A 22,679-nucleotide genomic window follows, 5' to 3' on the forward strand; every position below is an offset into this window, starting at 1 on the left:
GCCCTTGCCGGCTCTTAGCGTCCCTGGAAGTCGGACTCTAACCTAAATTCAGAGAAGTCCTTTGGGCTGCCCCCTTCACAGGGACCCTGACACCCCGCAGCAGCCCGCGGGCCCCCCGCTGCCATCCATCTCAGAGCCATCGCGGCTCAGGGCAGAGTTCTTTCTCAATGTGAAACACGGCAGCACGTGCGGCAGGGTCCGCCGCGGGAGCACAGCTGAGAAGTCACGCGTGGCCCAGGCGTCCCTTCTCCCATGTCCCCGTCCCTGGGCCTTCCGGACACCCTGCTTTGTAGGTGCGGAGAGGGCCTGCTGTGGAGGGAACCCGCCCACAGGGCCCCGGGGGGCCGTCTCTTTTTCTCAGCTTGTCCTAGAAAGTCTTCATTCATTCCCAAGAGCTTGCCGGCGCATCCTGGAGCAGCCGCAGCAGGCCAGGCCCCTAGCTCTGAATCAGTGGTCTTGTCTCCTGGGGGAGGAGGAGATCGGGAATTTACCCAGTGAGTCATTGTTTTTCCTTCACATGCTGGAATGCTCCTGGAGATGCAGCGGGCTGGCCCCTCCTGTAAAGGGAGGACAGCTGTGTAATCAGATGAAAGGGAGGATAGCTCTGTAATCGGGCTTTCCCAGGCCTCTCTGAGCAGTGCTGCAGAGGCCACTGGATGAGAACGAAGCAAAGGCCTTGCACCAGAGAGGACCTGCATTCTGGAGAAGCACAGACCAAGGCCCGGCTCGTGGGTAGTTAGGGATTCAACAGCGGGAGACACTTTGCTGTCATCAGTGGTCAGGGACCCTGTGTCTCTATCCCCTGGGCCCAGAAGAGTGAGTGCCTGATAAGTCAGTATTTGTTGAATTTAAAAGTAGCTAGTAGAAGCGTTCCTGTTGTGGCTCAGTAGGTTGAGAACCCAACTGGTATCCATGAGGATGTGGGTTCAATCCCTGGTCTCGCTCAGTGCGTTCAGGATCCGGCATTGCCGCAAGCTACAGTATAGGGCACACATGTGGCTCGGTTCTGGCATTGCTGTGGCTGTGGCATAGGCTGGCAGCTGCCGCTCCGATTCGACCCCGTAGCCTGGGAACTTCCATATGCCACAGGTCTGGCCCTAAAAAAAATAACGATAATAATAAAAGTAGCTAGTAGAGGAGAGAGACACATAAACAGATAACTTTATAAAATATGACAGAGAAAGCAAGCCAGTAAAGCACAAAGCTTCCTGATGGAAATGTCGCCAGAGCCAAGAATAAGAATCTATGCAAATAGCCAGGCCAGGACACGGGCGAGAAGCCTTCGAGGCTAACGGCAGGTGGAAAGGCAGAGAGCGTAAACTGTAACTGCCAGCAGGTGCCAGATGGCCAGCCGTTTGGAGTTGCGGGAGGAGGATGCAGGAGCGTGGGGTGAAGCAGCGGGGAGGATGGAGTGTGGGTCCTAAGTGACGCAAGGGTTCAGGCTTGGTTCTATATGACAGGGAGCCCCTCCAGGGCCTGAGACGAGGAAGCAGTGTGCCCAGATCTGCCTTTGAGTCAGACCCACACCCGCAGCCCCAGAAGGTGGAATTGAAGGGGTCAACTGATTCCTGACTAGAGACATGCTTCCTTGTCTGGTCCTTTGAAATATTGTGATGTACTCTACCTGGAAAGCAGTGACTTTTCCATCTGTAGATTTTTAATCCACGCACTGAAAAAGCTGTTACTTTCAGCTTATGAATGATAGCCTGAACTGTTCTATAGTGTATCAGTGCAACCGAAACAAACTTGGGCTCCATGAGCCAGAAAAGCTAGTCTCGTTATCTGGTTCTCCACCTGAATTCGTAGCCTGCTTCGTATTCGACTGAATCGCAGAGAAATAGTTCCTCTTTCAGCAAAGCTGGAAGGAGGATGAGATTACCTCCATTGTAAACGCGGGCTAAACCCTGGCACTTCCTCCTGTAATGCCCTTCACTTCCACCTTAAAAAGATGAGATGCTGGGTCCATTCTCTGCTCAGTCGGTGTCTGCTGCCAGTTCAATTTGCATTCACTTTGCTCAAGAAGTTTCACTCTCACCTTAAATCTAATGGCAGGGGTGGCCGGCCCGGGGCCTTGGTGCTGCTGACTGCACATAGGCTGGGCCTTTCATGGTTTCAGCATCAGTCAGGAGAGGGAATTCTTTAAGAGGGAAGCCAGAGTTTCTCCATTTAAATATCCACAAGTTACAGAGTTCCTGTTGTGGCTCAACGGGTTAAGAATCCGACTAGTATCCATGAGGATAGGATTCAATCCCTGGCCTCGATCAGTGGGTTAAGGATCTGATATCTGGTGTTGCCATGAGCTGCGGTGTAGGTCACAGATGCCGCTTGGATCCCATGTTACTGTGGCTGTGGCGCAGGCCAGCAGCTGCAGCTCCAATTCGAAGCCTAGCCTGGGAACTTCCATATGCCACCGGGGCAGCCCTAAAAAAAAAAAAAAAAAAAATCTACAAATTAGTGTGACATTGCCACTAGCTCCTGGCTCGAATTTACTTTCAAGTTGGCAAAGCTTTTAGAATTGGAGTCCCTGATGCTTCTCTGTATTATGGGGTCTAGAATGTTCTGTCCGCATGACCCACCAGGAAGGAAAGAAAGTTAACAGCTTGAATGTCCTCTCTTCCAAGCTCCTTTCTGCTTATTCACCTGGGCCACTGTGAGTCTGGTTTCTGTAATAAAATTTTACCTGTTAATATTACTTTTCCTGCTTGGTTAAGATTTTGGAATAATGGAAAAACATTCTTAAGCTTTCTTTCAGCCTCACTTTGATATTCCACTGAACCTGAATGCATTGCTTAAGCATTCTTTATGATTTTCCAGGAGAAGCCTAAGTAATTGTACAGTCTGACACTCGTTATTACATTTTTTTACACCCCGAGTGCATAACCAGGAGTAACAATTTTATGTATTGAAAATGACACAGTTCTGTACACGTGCAATTCTAATTGGGAAATAGTAAGAGAAAAGTACCTTAAGTGAGTTTTTCCCTTCATTTTTCTATATATTTACAATTCCTAAATGATCTTTAAAGCACACCAAAAGAAGTAGAAAAGTATGGAATTTTATAGGCCCTTAAGTCAGCCTCAAACAAACAAATGCCTTTAGTTACATATTCATAAATATTTTATGTGCATGCATGTTCTCATGCCAAATTCCTAATATAAAAATGAGACCGTAGCTGAAGCAATGACTTGGAAAATTGGGCAAGAAAAACAGCTTAACAAGATAATTGGTAAAATTGAATAATGGAGCCAATGCTGCGTGGGGTTCAAGCTAAGAAACGCTTTCGCCTGGTTTATCTGGGCAACTCACGAGCATATAACTCCACGCGGATCCCTCCCTCTTCACAGCAGCCTTGGGGCCTGATCCCCGGAAGCAAATAGGGAAGGTATTTCACCAGGGCAGGTGGGAAGCCCCAAATGAGGGACTGTCACCTCCCGCCCGGAAAGCCCTGGTCTGCGAAAGAAAGCACAGTTGTTGACTCATCCGGATCTTGGCTACACCTCCAGCTTCACTTAAAAGTTCGAGACCCTGAGAAAATTCTACCCCCAAATGATACGTGCATTTCACAAGGTGCTTTGAGGAGTAAATGAGATAATACGTGTAGAGCACTTAGCACTGGTCATTAGTTTCTCTCTAGCCTCATCTTAAATAAAATGTTGAATAGCACGAAGGAACATATTCACCCCTTTTTTTTTTTTTTTTTGGCCACACTGTCAGCTTATGTAAGTTCTCCGACCTGTAAACCAGCTGCAGCAACACCAGATCCTTAACCCGCTGAGCTACAGCAGAAACTCCCCGGGGTGCTTTCTGATTCTTTTCCCCTCCATTCAGGTTCTATCCCAGGATCGCTTGTGACAATTCCCTTAGAAAGTCATTTCTAGAACAGCGTATGGGTGTGGAAACGAGGGTCTCCCCGGTGTTTATCTGTGTCCTCTGTCTGCCTGCCTACAGGTGGCTGTATGCACATGAAGTGCCCGCAGCCCCAGTGCCAGCTGGAGTGGTGCTGGAACTGCGGCTGGGAGTGGAACCGCGACTGCATGGGGGACCACTGGTTCGACGTGTAGCTGGAGCAGTGGCCACGCAGGCGCAGTCTGCCCCCATCCTGCGTGGAAGCGTGCGGTGTCCTGCTGTCCTCGGCTCCTTTTCCTCCCTCCAAACACACCCACACGCACATGCACACGCACACGCACATGCACACGCACTTCAAGTTCTTTCCAAAAATCGCAAAAACGAAGTTCCAGGAGAAGCTCCTGGGATCCCTTTCATTGTGCCTGAGAAACAGCAGAGCTAATGGTGAGACCAGCAGGGTGTACTCTCAGGCCTCTGCAATACACAAATGCCAGGGCACAGGTGACCGTGCAGTTCCCTTTTGTACGGGTTGTCACTCTTGTGTGAATTCAAGTCAGGCTGGATTAGTACATAGAGAGAGATTTCTCAGGTTCAGTACCTGCCTTTTACCTTCAGCAAATAGTGGCAAGAAGCCACTGGTGAGGTGGGAAATAGTTTCCAGGGACTCTTGTCAGTGGTTCTGCAGTGGATTCTGAGAACTGTGCTCATGGCTTAGAGAGCAATGCTTTCATTTAAATATTCAGAGAGCATCTCTTCCAAAAGAACCACAGGCAGTAATCAAAACTGTATGCGTTTACCCCCCAAGAATTCTATCTTTATTTGCTTTAATGAGCAATCAGCTCAGCATAAATCAGCTTGTCACCTGAGAAATTATCAACGTTGATTTGAACATTGTTCACATTTATAGTGAAGAAATCAGAACTTCATGTACTTTCATTCCGCTTAATTATATGCAACTTTAGAAGGAAACTGTTTCCCTGGAAATCTTACAAAAATCTAGAAATTGATTGTAAACATTCATTTTGAGCTTGGAGAATAAGCTTGTCCATCTGGCTTCCCTGTACATTTAATGAATAAGGTGCCTCTAAAGGAGACACATGTAGAAATGATTTCATAATGATTCTCAGTGTTAACAAATATGTAGGTTATTAAAGCAGAGCCTTTAAAGAAGGAACGTTTCTAGAACCATCCAAATGAAACTGTGCCTGTCAGAGGGTTCATGCTCCTTCTGCCCACCTGGACTGTGTTAATTACACTTGTTAAAAAAATACCAAAATATGTGCGTTCCCGTCGTGGCGCAGTGGTTAACGAATCCAACTAGGAACCATGAGGTTGCCGGTTGGATCCCTGGCCTTGCTCAGTGGGTTAAGGATCCGGTGTTGGTTGCCGTGAGCTGTGGTGTAGATCGCAGATGTGGCTCAGATCTGCCATTGCTGTGGCTGTGGTATAGACTGGCAGATGTAGCTCCGACTTGACCCCTAGCCCAGGAGCCTCCATATGCCCAGGGTGCGGCCCTAAAAAAAAAAAAAAATAGAGTTATGTTTACCCTGAATAAGCAAACCTCATTCTCTACGCACAAAGCACAGATAGAAAATTCTAAGCAGGTGTCCCCTCACCATCCATCCAGGGACAGCCCCCTCCCCCTTCCTCAGAGGTGCTGCAGCTTGGACATGTTGGGGAGGGGCGGGGGCCTACAGATGGTACAGAGAACGGAGAGCCAGTGTCCCAAGTGAGAAGCAGGCAGGTCACCAGGCTGGAGCCATACTTCCCCACGGCTGGCATCCGTGCTCAGCCTGGAACCCACGCGGGCCCTGCCCAGACATTACTGACAATCCCAGCGAGTAGCGGCTCCTTGGCGCTGACCCGGCAGGACTCTCCTTCGCTTTGGGATTTAAGGATGTTGCCTTGATGCCTCCTCCTCGATCTGCATGGTTTGTTGGTTGTGCTGTGCCGAGCAAGCTTTGCTTCCACTCGTTCAGGCAGCTCGCGTTCTAGGTCCCTGCTCCCTTCCTGGTGGTGGTCTTTATTTTTTTTCAGACTAGATTACTGATTCTTAAAAGAAGTTAAAGAAAAAACAGCCACTGTGAATGAGCCTGAATCATAAACCACTATTAATGAACACATCTGAGCACTGAACAGTGTAACGAAATGTGAATACAGCAAGAGAATAGACAGAAAGTCTTTAGAGAAGAATCTCTATTTTTCTCTGAAACATGTAAAGAAATACTTGGCCCCTGTGTCTGAGGTTGTATTCACCTTGTCAATAAAAGCATCAAAAGAGCTTCTGAATCTGTCTTTGAAGATGCATTGTGAGTACATGGCGAAGGCGTGGGGCCGGGGGACGCCCAGGATGTGTGACCTGAAAGGATTGTCCGAGGAGGCCGTGTGGCCATCCTGTCTCTCCTCTGAGCTCCAGAAAAGCCTGCTTGTTTTCTTTTTAAAACTGGGATGTTTCTTCTGTGCTACATCAAAATTTGAAAGGGCTCTAAGATGCAAACCATCCGTCACAAGTCGAACAGCTCCTCTCCTGCCATCTCAGCAAACTTTTCTAACAAAGGTTTCAAACAGAAGTCTGAGCTGGGAGAGACCACAGGACCCTCTCTGTCCTGTCACTTCGGAAACGCTGGGGGATGTTGCACTGCTCTGGGCGTGGGTGCGCCGCACAGCATTGCCCCAGAGCTGTGTCCGTGGCTGTGCCTTGTTCCTTTCGCAGTCCGTATCTGAGAGATGGGGAATGGAACATTCCCGGAGAGCTCTTCGGCATAGTTGGGGCAAGCGCCCCCACACACACACCCCGAGGGCCCCTGCCTGCCAAACACCGCAGCAGGGCCTCTGAGAAAATACCGCATTTCTAGGAAGGGAGGCAGAAGAACTGGGCGAGCGACTCCATCACCTTCCTATTTGTGAACCTTGGGGACGAGAAAAGCGCCCTAAATGGACTGATGCCCCCCGAGCCCTTAGAGCAGTGCCTCGCATGCAGGAGAGCCTCTCTAAGGATTGCTAGATGAACCCGGCGGAGACCCCCGGAACACACGAACGAAAAGCATGAACCAATGCAGACTCATTGCAGGTGTCGGGAACATGGGTGCGAGAGTGATTTCGTGATAGAGGCGGGTGACAGACTCCGGGGAGGTTTCAGTGTGTTGGATTAGCTTCTTCACCATCCCAGACATTTTCCTATAAAGGCAGGTTGCCAGCTGGGTTTGAAAGGCTTGAAGGGACACGATCCAGCTGTTAGGCAGACTCTCCGGGAGGGAGGGGATGGAGCCGACATTGTGAGTGGCAATGAATGAGCTCGGGTGCAGAAGGAACACTGACTCAACAGGAAGCAGCAAATGCAGGGAGGGTACCGGGTCCCGGTACCACCCACCCCTGCGAGGCCACTTCTGACACCGACGAAAGCATCTATGTCCGTTTTTAAAGGAAAATCCGATTTCAAAATAACACTAAGCCTATCTTCAGATGACCCACAAATATCTGTGAATAAACCATCCACAGAAATTTCAGCATGTTCACTTCAGCTTGATTAATCATAAAAAAAAAAAGGAGTGTCTTCTGGGCAGATCCATTTGGCACTCAAGTGGTGGCACTGCCTTGATGGGACCTCGGTGTTCCCTGATCTCATCCTCTGGTGCACAGGCTGAGAGAACTGACTTTGTCACTGTGTCGAGAGCCGACTGGACCCCAAAGGGCAGACTCACGCTAATCCAACTCATAAGAGAATGAGGTATGGAAGCTACAATGTCCACCTACAATTTATATTTGTGATGAGACGCTCACTTCCTGATCCTCATACCTGATTTTCCACCTGCCTGCAATCATTTCCTTACAGCCCCCCCCTCGCCCCCCTGATTCTCCATTCATCAGCTTCCCAGGAACCCTTTTCTAATCATCCTGACCGACGTCGAGGGCCTTTCGTATATGTTCCCACAGCTGCACTGCTTTCCAAGTCACAGTTGTGTGGTGTTTTCCCAATACCCACAAGTTCCCCAATTCTTCAGACACCACTGGGTGTAATACGAGTCACCCCAACACTAACCATCAGGGTTAGGTGTCAGCATCCGCACGTCAATGCCTCAGTCCCACAGGACAGCCCCCACCTCCAACACCAGCCCCAAGCCCCGAGTGGGAAGCTCTCTGAACCCAACTGCTTAGGGATTTTTTTATGGGGGTCTCCTTGAGCAGTCCTGGTTGGTCAGACCACTGGCCATGAGTAATCCGCTCAATCTCCTGCCCTCCCCACCTCCCTTGGACGTCAGGGGTTGGGGCTGAACATTCCAACCGTCTAAGCTTGGCTTTTCTGCAAGCAGCCCCCCTCCTGAAACGCTCGAGGGATTCCCAACCACAGTCATCGCCTTCGCATACTCATTACTCTGGAGATTCCAAAGTTTGTAGGAACTGTGTGCCGGGCACCAAATATTTATTTCTTACGTTTATTCACATTTGTTGTTATGTATTCATATTTCCATTTCACAGTGGCATTTAACGTGTAAGACATGAATCCCTTATTTACTCACCTCTCTGCCCCAGGAGCAGAAGGACATTGTACCCGCCCTTGTACCCACAGTACCCAATGCCAGCCCTGCCGCCTTCCCGGCTCCATCCCTGGAGCCTTGTGTTTTGGAATTCTGAGCAAATCCACCTGGCAGGTCAAACTACAGTGAAAACACTTAGCTCTGGACTCAAATGTAAGTGACCTGGCTGCGTGATGCGGTTGACCAGAGTCCCCTGGGCAGACAGGTGATCCGTTTCATTACAAAGGCACGTATGGCACGGGCTGGAAACCCCTGATCTCAGATCAGGTAACCTTAGCTCAGAGTCCCTGAGAGTTTCACTCCAAGGGTTGTAACCTTGAACCCCCATTACAAGTGCGTTGTCCTCCTCCACACCCTCCAGTACCCCAGGTGACCTCACCTGTACATTGTGTGTTCTTGAAAACGCTCCAACTGTGCCAGCAAAGGCAGGCTCTGCAGCATTTCCTTTCTATACGTAATTCGTTTTATCCATAAGTCTTAGCTTCGTTTATTCCAAACTCGGCGTGACTTCAGTGGCATTTTTGAGGGATGTTATTTAGCATCCTGTCTCCCCTGCTTTGTCCCTGTAAAGTATTCCTTGTGTTTTTATTATTATTACCAAAAAATTTCATTATCACATTATAGACAGTTTAAAAAAGGCAAAAAGAAAAATTAAAACTACCAGTTAGGAGTAATTATTTTGAATCTTTTTTCTACTTAAAAATATATGATGAGGTGTTTTCTACTTAAAAATATATGATGTGGCTCAGCAGTGGTACCAAACCTGACTAGTATCCATGAATGTGGCTTCTATCCCTGGCCTTGCTCAGTGGGTTAAGGATCCAGCATTGCCATGAGCTGGGGTGTAGGTCCAGACGCGGCTCGGATCTGGCGTTGCTGTGGCTGTGGTGTAGGCCGGCAGCTGTAGCTCCGATTGGACCCCTAGCCTGGAAACCTCCATATGACGCAGGTGCGCCCCTAAAAGGACAAACATACCTATGATAAGCATCTTCGTGCATCACTAGATTTCTAAAATGACAAGTTTTCAGGACTCCATTTGGCCACCTGCATGCTAATTAAGTTAGTAAGTATTTCTTTTCCATTTCCCGATCTGATTCAAAAGTGTATTTTTCATGTAGTCATTAAACAATGTGGGTGTGAAAATGCTTGTGCAACATGAAAAATGTTTCCAGTGTAATGGTGAGTAAAAGAGGCAGAACCAAGTTTGTGTGGATACTCTAATTGCAATTAATTTTAAAAAATTAATTCCAAGAAAAAAGGGTTGAAGAACATATATTAAAACGCAGTTTGCAGAGCTTCTGTCATGGTTCAGCGGAAATACATCTGACTAGTATCCACAAGGATGTAGGTTCGACCCCTGGCCTCGCTCAGTGGGTTAAGGATCTGGCATTGCCATGAGCTGTGGTGTAGGTCGCAGACGCGGCTCAGAGCCGGTGTTGCTGTGGCTGTGGCTGTGGTGTAGGCGGGCAGCCATGGCTCTGATTCAACCTCCTCGCCTGGGAACCTCCACATGCTGTGGGTGTGGCCCTAAAAAGACAAAAAAAAAAAATGCAGTTTGCTCTGGTGATGAGATTATATGTGAACTTGTGTCTACTTTTCATGTTTCTTGGCAGTGTGAGAATATCCCTTTATAATGAAAAACAGGTTTTTCATTTCCCATGACAATTTAAGCTGTTCAGATTGCACACATACAAGAAACGAAGATTTTCCAATCACTCATTCTGTTCTTGAATTCCCAGAACTTTACTAAAATGGTAATGAAACACAGTAAATATTTTCTACTGCTTCTTTCAAAGGAATTTTGCCAAAGAGTTCCTGCTGTGGCTCAGTGGGTTAAGGACCCGACATAACACCGGTGAGGATGCGGGTTTGTTTGTTTCCTCGCCTTGCTCAGTGGGTCAAGGATCCGGCATTGCTGCAAGCTGCAGCATGGGTCAAAGCTGTCTCGGATCTGGTGTTGCTGTGGCTGTGGCGTAGGCCTCAGCCGCAGCTCCAATTCAACCCCTAGCTCGAGAACCTCCATATGCTGCATTTACAGCTGTAAAAAAGAAAAAAAGGAATATTGCCAAATGAATTTGGACCAGGTGGAGTGGGAGGGAGAGAGCAGGCTTGGATGGAATCTCTGAGAGACAGGATACAGCGACCAGCCCCCCAGCGAACACGACCCTTCTGAGCTTCTCACCAGCATCTTCTCTGCCTGTGTCAGGATGACCAACCTTCCTGCTCAGCCCAGAGCTCGAGGACTCCCAGTTCAGAAACTGAGTGCTGTCTTCGGCAAAGAGGGCCGAGTGGGCCTCCCCGCTGTGGGTCACGCCAGGGGGAGCCAGGCCCGGGGAGTAGCACGGGGATGGCCTCAGCTAATATCACCGCCTGACACTCCTGTTCCCTGTCTGGCAGCCCACCCCTGCCAAATCTCCCTGGATCCTCCCTCAAGCCAAACGAATCACTCCTGATGCCTCCTGAGAAGTCTATCCCACAAGAAAAGGATCAACTGAAACCATGGGAAGCCCGTGCTTCTCACCAGGGCCCCATCACGTGGTATCTGAGAATCCCTAACTTCTGAAAGACCTCTCTTCCTTAGCAGCTGGCTTTCCTTTCAGGGCCATTTGTCATGGAGACGTTCCGATTTCATGATTTCTCACACATTCTGTGCGGGGACCATGGTTGAGTCACCATCCTCTCCACTCTCCAGCCAGTGTCCCCACAGTGGCTCGGAGTCCCCATCACCTGCTGCCTCTGGTCCTGCAGGCCCTCGCTCCGGGTCCCTTCCTGAGCCAAGCCTCTCCAGCCAACCCATCTCCACGCCTCCGCCCCTGCCCACCCCCCGCACCCACAGAGTTTTTCTCCCCAGTGCTCACCTGCATCTGAACCTGGCCTGCATTTTATGATTTATCAGGTTTTTGCTCTTCCCTACTACAATGTGAGCCAGAAAGCAGTTCTTGCTGTCTGTCTAATGAATGATTAGCGAACGATCATCAATAATCAGCGCATGGGGAGTTCCCATCGTGGCTCAGCAGTAACGAACCTAATATCCATGAGGACGCAGGTTCAATCCCTGGGCCTGGTCAGTGGGTTAAAGGATCCGGCATTGCCATGAGCTGTGGTGTAGGCTGGCCCTTGCAGCTTCAATTTGATCCCTAGCCTGGGAACTTCCATATGCTATGGGTGCAGCCCTAACACACACACACACACACACACACACACACACACACACACACACGGGAGTTCCCGTCATGGCTCAGCAGTAACAGTAACAAAGCTGACTAGTATCCATGAGGATTCGGGTTCAAGCCCTGGCCTCACTCAGTGGGTTAAGGATCTGGCATTGCTATGAGCTGTGGCACTTCCATGTGCTGCACCTGTAGCCCTAAGAAAAAATCATCAGCACATAATGAGCTCACTCCCAGCCTCCTGGCTCATTGCCCCCCATCTCAAATCTGTGCAGAACCACCTGACCCGAGGACTCATTCGAATCACTCTAGCCTTGCGGGCAATGCCAAGGCCAAGTGCTGCTGCCTGAACTATTGTTTAGAACAACTTCCATTGCTCCCATTTTTTTTGGCCGCATTTTGAACCCGGGCTGCAGCAGTGAAAAGGCCAAGTCCTAATCACTAAGCCCCCAGGGAGCTCCCCCACTGTTCCTCTTAATTTGGGTGTAATTGAAAAGCCATCGCCGTGTTCATTCTCTTGCCTTTCCTATCTCATGTTCTAGAACTTCTTCCATTTCCTAATTTTTTTCTCTTTCATTTTGTCTTGGTGGCCCAAACAATTTTAGGTCTCCTAATATAGCTTTGTTTTTTTTTCAGGGCGGCACCCATAGCATATGGAAGTTCCCAGGCTAGGGGTTGAATTGGAGCTGCAGCCACAGCAATGTTGGATCTGAGCTGCATCTGCAACCTACACCACAGCTCACGGCAATGAAGGATCCTTAACCCACTGAGTGGAGCCAGGGATCAAACCCACATCCTCATGGATACTAGTTGGGTGTGTTCCCACTGAGGCATAGTGGGAACTCCCTGGAGGTTTCTTCTGAAGTCATTTGAACAAACAAGCCCTAGATCAGCATAGCGTAAACAGTAACAAAAAGGTAAATACAGAACGATTTTTCAGTTTCTCATGTGAGGGAGAAGCAGGAATAAGGAAAGGGGATTCAGAGACACGTGCACTCATTTCGGTCTTGTTTGAAATCAAGTAACTTTGAACGTGGCCCATTTATACCTTGATTCTTCTACCATCGAGAAGCCCCTGGAAGGGTGCCTGGCAGTTGAAAACTGCTGGTGCTTGTCATCAACAGCCCATCACGGGAGCACGTCTGTGCCTGCTCCTCCAACACGTTAGGAGGATCCGGTTTGCCCAGCATTTTCGCCAAGGTGGCATCTGTGAAAGAGTGAGTTCTGAAGGACAGAGACAAAGTCTCCTGACTTTCGGATCTATTTCCCAGGTACAGGACCAAAACTGCCTCCATGGGCAAATAAACTACTTACCCATGTCTATCTCTTCCTGACTCTGAGACCCTGATGGGAAAGAAAACGCTGAGGCAAGTCCCAGTTACAGAACGGGCCGCGGCCGTGCCATGGAGCCGCGCTGGCCCGAAACGCAGGACTCTCCCCACAGCCTTCGGAGATGGGAAAGCCTAGAGCGCAGGTGGATCAACGAACCCTGGAAACCAGGGCCCCCCATTCCAGGGCGCCGCCAACTCTCTCTGCAAAGGGCCAGAGAGTAAATATTTTAGGCTTTGCAGGCTGTGTCTGTTGCAAGAGCTCACCTCTGCCTCTGCAGAGTGAAAGTTGCTATAGACGCAACACCAAGACGTTAAAGGCAGGCGGTGGGCAGAGTGGGCCCATTGGCCGGGGTGTGCCACCTCCTGTCACCCTAACCCAAAACACTCTTCCAGATTTGAGTATGCAGTCACATGAAGGGGAGAAACATTCATTGTTTTCAAACTGTGATCTATTCAATGATTATTTTTCTAATTGAAATAGAGCTGATTTACAACGTTGTGTGAGTTTCAGGTGTACAGCAAAGTGATTCAGTTGTACATGATACATACGGATATGTCATCTTTTTCAGATTCTTTTCCATATAAGTCATTACAAGATATCGAGTACAGTTCCTTGGGCTATGCAGTAGGTCCTTGCTTTTCTTTCTTTTTTCTATTTTAGGGTTTCCAGGCCAGGGGTCGAATCAGAGCTATAGCCACCAGCCTACGCCACAGCCACAGCAACACCAGATCCAAGCCTCATCTGCAACCTACACCACAGCTCACAGCAACACCGGATCCCTTAATCCACTGATCGAGGCCAGGGATCAAATTCGCATCCTCATGGATCTTAGTCGAGTTCATTAACCACTGAGCCATGAAGGGAACTGCCATGTCCATACATTTATTTTCTATGTCTTTGACGAACAACTATTGAACACTGAATATGTTGGGTGTCAAGGCTGCAAAAATAAAGACAAGTTGGGGAGACAGATCAGTCACCCCAGGGCAGTTTGATCAACCCTCTAAGAGAAGTTGCACCAGGTCCAGGCCCGAGAGGAGAAAGATGAGAGGGGATGTACCAAGGTCAGGTTGAAAAGGATGAGGGAGAGCTGGCGGGGGTGGGGGTCAGCCTTGGGATCCGTGGCTCCGAGCCGCAGCATCAGAGCGCACAGGCCCCTTCCTGCATGGACCTCACTTCAGGAGAAATGAAGGACAAAGAAGCCCTGCTAGAAACCCTCGACTCTGCTCTCGTTCATCAAGGGAGAACCTTGAGGGAATTTAAAGGCCACTCTCAAATGTGCATTTATGGAGTTCTCATCATGGCGCAGCGGAAACGAATCCGACTAGGAACCGTGAGGTTGCATGTTCGATCCCTGGCCTCGCTCAGTGGGTTGAGGATCCAGTGTTGCCGGAGCTGTGGTATAGGTCACAGATGCGGCTCCGATCCCGAGTTGCTGTGGCTGTGGCGTAGGCTGGCGGCTACAGCTCCGACCGGACCCCTGGCCTGGGAACCTCCATATGCGGCAGGTGCAGCCCTAGAAAAGACAAAATAAATAAATAAATAAATATCAAAAGTGCATTTTATTTATTTATTTACTTTGGCTGTACCCACTGCATGCAGAAGTTCCTGGGCCAGGGATCAAACCCACACCACAGCAGTGACAACGCCAGATCCTTAACCTGCTGCACCACCAGGGAACTCCCAGTCTGTGTTAATCTGTCTGTACCAGACGAGACATGCATCTCTATTACACAATGTTTTAGACAAAACTTTCTTCTTCCAAACCAGTACCCAGATCAAAAGACGACGTGTGGTTAAGTGACCTGGGAGGGGTCTCAGCTCAAGGCCGGGCAGTGGGCTCGCATTCACATCCAGTCAAGTCCAAGGAAGGAGGAAGAAACAGCAAGGGGCTCATAAGAGAAAAACGAGGAGGTGGAGGCGGGAGCTTGGAGGACGCAGGAGGGCTTCTCGTCGGGCTTTCAGGCCGGGTCCACTCAGATCACCCAGCACTGGAAACGTGCCCCAAGATAATCGAGTTTTGACCACCCCGGGGTTATTGTAATTCCTCAACCGTAGAGGCAACTTCGGGAAATAGTCTCTGGAGGGATATTTACATCTAAGTTCTACACTCCATTCAGGCTTAGGGCATTTTCTTTTTCTTCTGTCAACGTCACAGGAAATGAAAATTAATCTGTAGCCAGAAAGGCGCATGTCTAGTATGAGTCACGTGTTATAAGATGAAACCATAAGCATTCGTGTCTCCAGCCACTTCCGCTGATGCTCCCGTCTGCGCCCTCTGCAGAGCCGGGTCACAGGATGAGGCTTGGGGAGAGCAAGGCTGGTGTTTGCCGGCGGCGAGGTGCGGGGTGATCTTTCCTGTCTTCTTTGCGCTTCTCCATAGCAGTCGAATGTTTTGTAACAAGGAGGCTACAGATCCCTTGAGAAAACAAAAGTCATTTCTTAAAAGGGAGGAGCCGGAGTTCCTGTCATGGCTCAGCGGTAACAAACCTAACTAGTATCCATGAGGATGAGGTTCGATCCCTGGCCTCGCTCAGTGGGTTAAGGATCCGGCGTTGCCATGAGCTGTGGTGTAGGTCACAGATGTGGCTCAGATCTGATAGTGCTGTGGCTGTGGTGTAGGCCGGCAGCTGTAGCTCTGATTCGACCCCTAGCCTGGTACCCTCCATATGCCATGGGTGAGGGCCTAAAAAGAAAAAAAAAAAAAAACCTTTGATTAAAAAGCAAGGTATATGGACTGGACTGTCCATCCACCGTTGAGTAGCTAAACTAAGATGTGGTCTGTCCATAGCATTGAAGGTTATTTGTTCATAAAAAGGAGCGAAATACTCCAACATGTTACACCGTGGATGAACCCTGAGAACATTACACCAAAGGAAATAAGCCAGACGCAAAAGGCCACCTAGAGGGTATGACTCTGCTTACATGAAACGTCCAGCAGGGGCCAATCCACAGCCTCGGAAAGCAGGGCTAGGAGTGGGGGAGGGTCTAGGGAGCCGTCGCTCAGGGTAACGGGGGGCGGGGTTTCTTTTTAGGGGGATGGGCATGTCGTGACGTTGATTTGGGCGATGGAGGGTGGAGTCTATGAATATGCGAAGGCACTGCAGCAGCCGCTTGAATGGGTGAATTGCACTTGATAGGTGACTTACAGCTCGACAGCGCTGCTGCTGGAAAGAATAAATGGAGGGTGGAGAAGTAGACAGAGCAGACGTGACCTTGAGCTCTTGAGGGACCTGGTGTCAGGGGGCAGATAAGGGTCGAGGTAAGATGTTTGCGTCAAGATAGGATTATGGGGCAGGAGCCAGGCTAGAGGGAAAAAACAGAGTTAGAGTGAATGTTCTAGAAGCCAATTCACACAGGAGGACCCCTCCAGCAGAAGGCTGGCTGGGAGGCCTCTAACCCCTGTCCTGCCCACGGCTCCTGTTGCCGTCTTCTAAGGAAAGCAGTGTGGGAATTCCTGCTGTGGCTCCATGGGTTAAGGATCTGGCATTGCCTCTTCGAAGGAGTGAGTTCAATCCCTGGCCCAGGAACTTCCACATGCCCTGGGTGCTGCCGAAAAAGAAAAAAAAGAAAAGTAGTGTGCTTGGGAACAAACTCACCCTGCTGTCCAAGCCAGAGCTGACCAGGGCAGAGCTACACCTGCCCAAGAGACCGTCCACGTGAGGGGTGCCCCACTGAGCCCCTGGGAGGGGCAGCTGCTCCCTCCCCTCCCCCAACCCTCTTCCACACTGGGGAGGGAGGAAGGAAAGCCCAGAAGCGCTTTGGCCCCAGGTTGGGGTCAGATCCACGGACCATCTGTGATGGGTAGTAAACACTAAACAGCGAAGCCCATGGGGAAGAACAATTAGCAAATCAATTAGCTGCATTTATAGACATTTCTGGCCTCGGGGATAACTATTCAAATGTGGGCTTGTCCTTTCATCAAACATGTGGAAATAGCAAGTGAGTTTGGCTTCCTGCTATAAACGAAAGCAGTTTTCAGGTTTTCAGTGCTTCAACCATTGCCTTTAGAACAATTTTCTAAGAGCAACGCACATTCAAAAGGAATAGAAACCTTGCATTGGCCTGTCTCTCTGGAATCAATGCGTGTTCAGGGTACAACCTGGGGACATCCGCGTGGTTGAAGCAAGAACAGCACGTCTTCAACCATAAATACACCTTGACTTTGATTAACTATGTTTGAGAAGAAAACACGTGATCTAGATGTTTTGTTTAATGCTCCATACTTTGGCGGCTGGAGTTCTTCAATAAGGCAACATGATTACTCTGCCTACACATGTAAAATGAACGAATAGATGGATTCAAATGGCAACAGAGGAAAATGGCAGAGGAAAAAAAACTTGATGTAGGGCCTTAAGATAAAGGTTTTTTTGCTGTTTTATTTTATTTTTTTTTTTTTCATTTTCTTTAAGGCTGCACCTGCAGCATATGGACGTTCCCAGGCTAGGGGTCAAATTGGAGCTGCAGCTGCCCATCACAGCCACGGTCACAGCATCTCGGGATCTGAACCGCATCCACAACCTACACTGCAGCTCATGGCAGCGCCAGATCCTTAACCCACGGAGCAAGGCCAGGGATCAAACCTGCAATCTCATGGTTCCTAGTCGGATTCGTTTTCGCGGTGCCACGATGGAAACTCTTAAGATCAAAGTTTTTAAATCCACCTTTAATGAGTTGGAAGATGATGAGTTCACAAGTAATTGAGGTCATAATTTTTTTCTAGTTCAAGAATCCCACTCACTAAAACTCGCCGGAAGAAAGAATGGGTTCCAGAGAGCAATGGCAAGAGGAAGAGGAGAGATTCGCGAGGAAGGAACAAAGCAGGAGGGCATCCAGGGTGTCTGGTGTGAGCTTAGGAGAATGGGGATGGAGAGACGCCAAAGAGGGGGCTGAAGGGGACAGAGCGGACGTGTCCACACCAAAGCCCAGGGTCCTGGGGCTAAGGGTCCCGTTTCACCCTTACAGCTATTGTATACCTGGCACTTTAATAACTCCCACTTTATAGATGATGAGAAAGGATTTCACAGAGAGAATTCACCCCAGCCCATCCTATGTGGAAGCCGTTTGGGGGAAGAAAAAAAAATGCAGACCTTGGAAACCAAATAGACCTCAGTGACAAAGATGTCCTCGAGGTTAGTACCCAGGTCACTGACCAAACCCAGGCAGGTGAGGAGGCAGCCCCACCCACCAGTGACCCTGAACCCCACAGTCCCTGTGCATGGCAGGAGACTCAGCAGAGCCCCTGGCCCCCACCCGCCAGATGCCAGCCGCACCCTCCTGGCTGTCACACCCCTAGATAACAACCCGACCTGTCTCCAGTCATAGCTGAGGTCCCCCGAGAGCAAAGTCACTCCCACGGAGACATGGGGGCCACCATGTCCCCGGAGCACTGATGTTGACAGGAGGTCATTTCATTGGCACGTCTTCCCTTCAGATTCCCCACGTGTTACGCCAGGAGAGGTTCTGACCTAAAACCATGGCTGGAGACTTTTCTGGTCTGTTGGGCATCACCTGGTGACAGTGGGGTGATTCCTGGGAGAAGATTCCTGTGCTCTGGCGTGGCTGTTCTCGGAGAACATTCCAGGTTATTCCGGTGGAGAACTGTAAACGGCTCTCAGCCACAGGCCAGACGGCCTTGGAGCAGAGGCAAACCTACAATTAAGGCAATTCTGGAAAAGCCTACGCTGCCCCACCCCCACCCCGCTGACCTCTGTCCACAGACGGAGACTGTGCCGGGGGCACCTGTCAGGAAGGCTCACATTCACCTGAAATAAAAGCTCCGTTTCTCAGAAACAAAATAAGCAAATCCGGGTTTCTGCCTTCCCCACCAAAGCTTTTTGTTTCTCCACCCTGTCGCAGCTCATGTGGCAAGTTTCCAACTGCTGTTAGGCTTTTCTTTTGTAAATGAGAAAAGGATGGTGTGTATTACTTGTATAATTAAAAATATCCTGTCAGATACGTCAGTATTTTTATAGCAAATCATGACTCCAGGCACAAAATTTAGCCACATGACCTTTTTTTCCTCTATTACTTCCCACAATACCAACTGGGTTGCAGTTTCTATTATTTAAAACTTATCAGAGAGTTCCCGCCATGGCACCGTGGGTTAAGGACCACCCTTGCCGCAGCTGTGGTGTAGAACCCATCTGCAGCTTGGCTTCAGTCCTTGGCCTGAGAACTTCTAGATGTTGTGAGTGTGGCCATAAAATGTGTGTGTGTGTGTGTGTGTGTGTGTGTGTACATTCTGTCTATAAGATAGATGTATACATATTCTATCTTCATCAAAGCCCTTCTTTTTGGGAGTTCCCGTTATGGCTCAGCGGGTTAAAAACCCAACTAACTAGTATCCCTGAAGATGTGGGTTGGATCCCTGGCCTCGCTCAGAGGGTTAAGCATCAGGAGTTGCCGTGAGCTGCGGTGTAGGTCGCAGCTGTGGCTTGGATCTGATGTTGCTGTGGCTGTGGTGTAGGCCGGCAGCTGCAGCCCCAATTCAACCCCTAGCCTGGGAACTTCCATCTGCTTCAGGTGCAGCCTCTAAAAGAAAAAAAAAGTGCACTATATTTTACATACCTGGCAAATACGCATAGAATTTAATTTCCTGTTTGCAGCCGCCCTGCTTAAAGCGCTGGATTCCCCATTCTTGGACATGCTGCAATGAAACCTCAGTGTGCGGGGACGAGCCGTGGTTCTTTGACGTAAGCCGGCACTTGGCTCTCTAGCTTCTCTGGCCGGGTCATCAGCAGGTGACTTGTACAATGGAGGTTTGCCACGTGTGCCTAACCAAACCCACTCTTTACGCTTGCTAAGAAACAGGAGAAGAAAAGACCGCAAGAGCCATGGTGCGGGCAATTCCATCTGTGCCTGCGAAAGTGCGGGGCGTGCGCGGGGCTCCCCAGGCTGCGACCTGCCCCGCCTTCTCGTCTTATTTCCAGCCTCCCCCTGTGTGACTGTCTTGTGTTATTTTTAAACAACGCAGCCCTAGAAACACAAATGAGCCGCTCTGGCCGGTCCTCAGCCTGAGAAACCGTCATTTGTTGTAGGCCTGGAAGAAAACCTGATTATATTGGATTTATCGAGAAACGCACTGGTCTCCAGAATGGCCACCCCCTGGAAGGAAGTTTTAAGGGTAACATTGAGGTTCCATTCCCCTTGGCAGTATTCCCTGGACTGGGGATGGAACCAGGGTAAGCAGCGATGCCTCGGGCGCCCTGTCTATTTCCGGTGGATAATGTCACCCTCCGCCGCCTCCTAAGGAGCCGTCTTGCCAGCTTCCTGCAGATCACAGGCACTTTCGCCCATCCGCCTTCTGACCTGGGCATCTCTAAGCTTTCCTTTTGCCTCCTTCTCTCTCTCAAATCGATGAAAAGGAGAAATAGCCTTTATACATTGCATTGTGTATTGTCCCTGATAGAACAGCTTGTTTGACAGCCAACCACGTCCGCCAAGTTCTCGCCCCCTCTCTCTCCTTCTCGTTCCTTACCCCATCTCTCTAGCCTCTTCTCACTTTTCCTTCTGTATTTCCTTAATTCAGCTTTGCTTCAACCCACTGTTTGCTGGACACATTGCCAGAGCTGCGAATGCAAAAAAGAGCCCTTTGCAGCCCAGAGCCCTGGAGCACAAGCCCCAGGGGGAGACAAGATGCATAAATCCAGACGCAAAGGTCAAAGGTGAACATTCTGGAATTCATTCATTTAAAAAATAATAAATAAATAAAATGCATGAGCTGGAAAACACTCTCTCAAACTGCACAGAGATAACGTATCTTTTTTTTTTTTTTTCCATTTCTAGAGCCGCTTCTGCGGCATATGGAATTTCCCAGGCTAGGGGTCGAATCAGAGCTGCAGCCCCCAGCCTACGCCAGAGCCACGGCACCATGGGATCCCAGCCGGGTCTGCAACCTACACCACAGCTCACGGCAACACAGGATCGTTAACCCACTGAGCAAGGCCGGGGACCGAACCTGCAACCTCATGGTTCCTAGTCGGATTCGTTAACCACTGCACCACGAAGGGAACTCCGGGAAACGTGTCTTTACTTTGAAGAAAGAGCATCGAGATCTTTGCTTTTTCCCTCCCAATAGAAAGGTCTAAAGAAACCTCTGTGAGTGTATCTGTCTCTCTCTCTCTCTTTTTTTTCCATACCTGCAGCATGTGGAAGTTCCCAGGCCAGGGATCAAACCCATGTCATGGCAGCGACCCAAGCCACTGCTGTGACACTGCTGGATCCTTAGCCAGCTTCATCACAGGGGAGCTCCAGGTATATCTCTTATTTTAAAACAACAACATCTGGGAGTTGCCACCGTGCTGCAAAGGGATCGGTGGCGCCTCTGAGGCACCAGGATTGAAGTTCCATCCCCACCCCGCACTGTGGGTTAAAGGACCTGGTGTTGCCACAGCTGCTGTGTAGTCACAGCTGCCACTAGGATCCGAGCCCTGGCTCAGGAACTCCGAGTGCTTCAGGGCGGCCAAAACCAAAAACAACAACAAGAAACATCTGAGAGTTAATAATTCTCGCAGCAATCTCGCATCGAGGAAGTCTGTCCCGGGCACTGCCCTCTGATCTTCGCGGCACAAATCTCATCTCACTTTTCTCTTCCAGTTTTCTGAACACAGTGACTTCATCAACCCAGGAAGAAAGAGCCCCTTGAAGATGCTGACCTGTGCAAGGTCGCCCAGGGAGGCAGTGGCCTCCTCGGAGGCTGGGCTCAGGGGTCAAAACCCCCTCTCTGAGCAGCACTCGCTTCACAGACAGAGAGGCAGAAATTTGCTTCCACCGCGTCCTTTGCCTCAACATGAAGGCATCAGACCGGGTGGAGAACAGTTTAAGCCACAGGATTATTTACTCACCCAATTAGTCAAGCTTGGTCAATGGTGCTCTTTCAGCCATCCTGGAGCCGGTGGGAACAGGGCTTCTAAAATGACAACTGTGTCGGGAAGGCTGTGGTCCAGAGCCGTTTTTTGCCGGCTGTAGGCAGGGTCTCTGGAGCCAGAGGGAGCACACAGCTCTTTTTGAAACTGAAGATGTTTATGCTCGAGGTGGAACCGAATTCTGTCTAGGCAAGCAGTGTGCTTATGTGGACAAAGCAGAGAATGACACAGTAACTCCTGGTGGAAACACCTACAAAAACCAGAGTGAGCTGGAGGAAGGAACTGGCTCGTGGCAACAGTGGCGTGGTTCATGCCAGATCCCAAAGCTACCTTCCTGCTAAGGCCGTTGGACACAGACTCTGTGTACTGCTGTACCCTTCAAGGATTTAAACGTAAATAAATAAAAGATTTGTTCTCTTGTGATTTTGCTAAATGACTTTAAATGTTCTGTGCTCTAAATTCAGTTGCCAAGAGCTTAAATGGTGGGATGATCAGGCATTTTCAGAGGGAAGCCCAGAGAAAATGGCAGTGAACAGAGATTGACGCAAGAGGCGGGGTTTGATGAAGATGGAACGTGTGTGTGTGTGTGTGTGTGTGTGTGTGTGTATATGTGTGCATATATAATATATATATTATGGCCACACTCACAGCTCACAGAAGTTCCTGGGCCTGGGACTGGAACCAAGCTGCAGCTGCAAACCTGCATCACTGCAGTCTGATTCTTAACCCTCTCTGCACCACAGCAAGAACTCCAGAATGTATCTTAATATAAGACCTTAAGGCAGGGTGGGGGGGGGCAGTGTTTACAAGTAAGCTTTAGTTGGGAACAGTGGAAGAGTATCTTGGAAGGTTTCTAGTGAAGGAAATTTGAACCTAGCCTACGAAGTTTTGAACAAGTGGAGGTACCCTCAGGAGGGGCAGAAGTCAGA

The 22,679-nt window shown here is 49.5% G+C and overlaps 1 protein-coding gene and 1 pseudogene across 3 annotated transcripts in view; both read left to right on the forward strand.

Moving 5' to 3' along the window:
- Window positions 1-6,127, forward strand: part of PRKN (parkin RBR E3 ubiquitin protein ligase) — a 1,272,474-nt gene extending 1,266,347 nt beyond the window's left edge. For 2 of the 3 annotated variants that reach the window (XM_047769781.1, XM_047769779.1), the window contains one exon: window positions 3,949-5,124. In XM_047769781.1, the coding sequence (XP_047625737.1) occupies window positions 3,949-4,061 (113 nt within the window). In that variant the 3' untranslated portion in view covers window positions 4,062-5,124. Of the gene's footprint in view, window positions 1-3,948 lie in introns of all 3 variants that reach the window. The other variant, XM_047769780.1, reaches the window with a different exon arrangement.
- Window positions 6,128-20,896: 14,769 nt separating this feature from the next.
- On the forward strand, window positions 20,897-22,271 carry LOC125121494 (60S ribosomal protein L35a-like; annotated as a pseudogene).
- The last annotated feature ends 408 nt before the right edge of the window (window positions 22,272-22,679 follow it).

The sequence above is a fragment of the Phacochoerus africanus genome, chromosome 2 (genome assembly GCF_016906955.1).
Source record: "Phacochoerus africanus isolate WHEZ1 chromosome 2, ROS_Pafr_v1, whole genome shotgun sequence".
Lineage (NCBI taxonomy): Eukaryota > Metazoa > Chordata > Mammalia > Artiodactyla > Suidae > Phacochoerus > Phacochoerus africanus.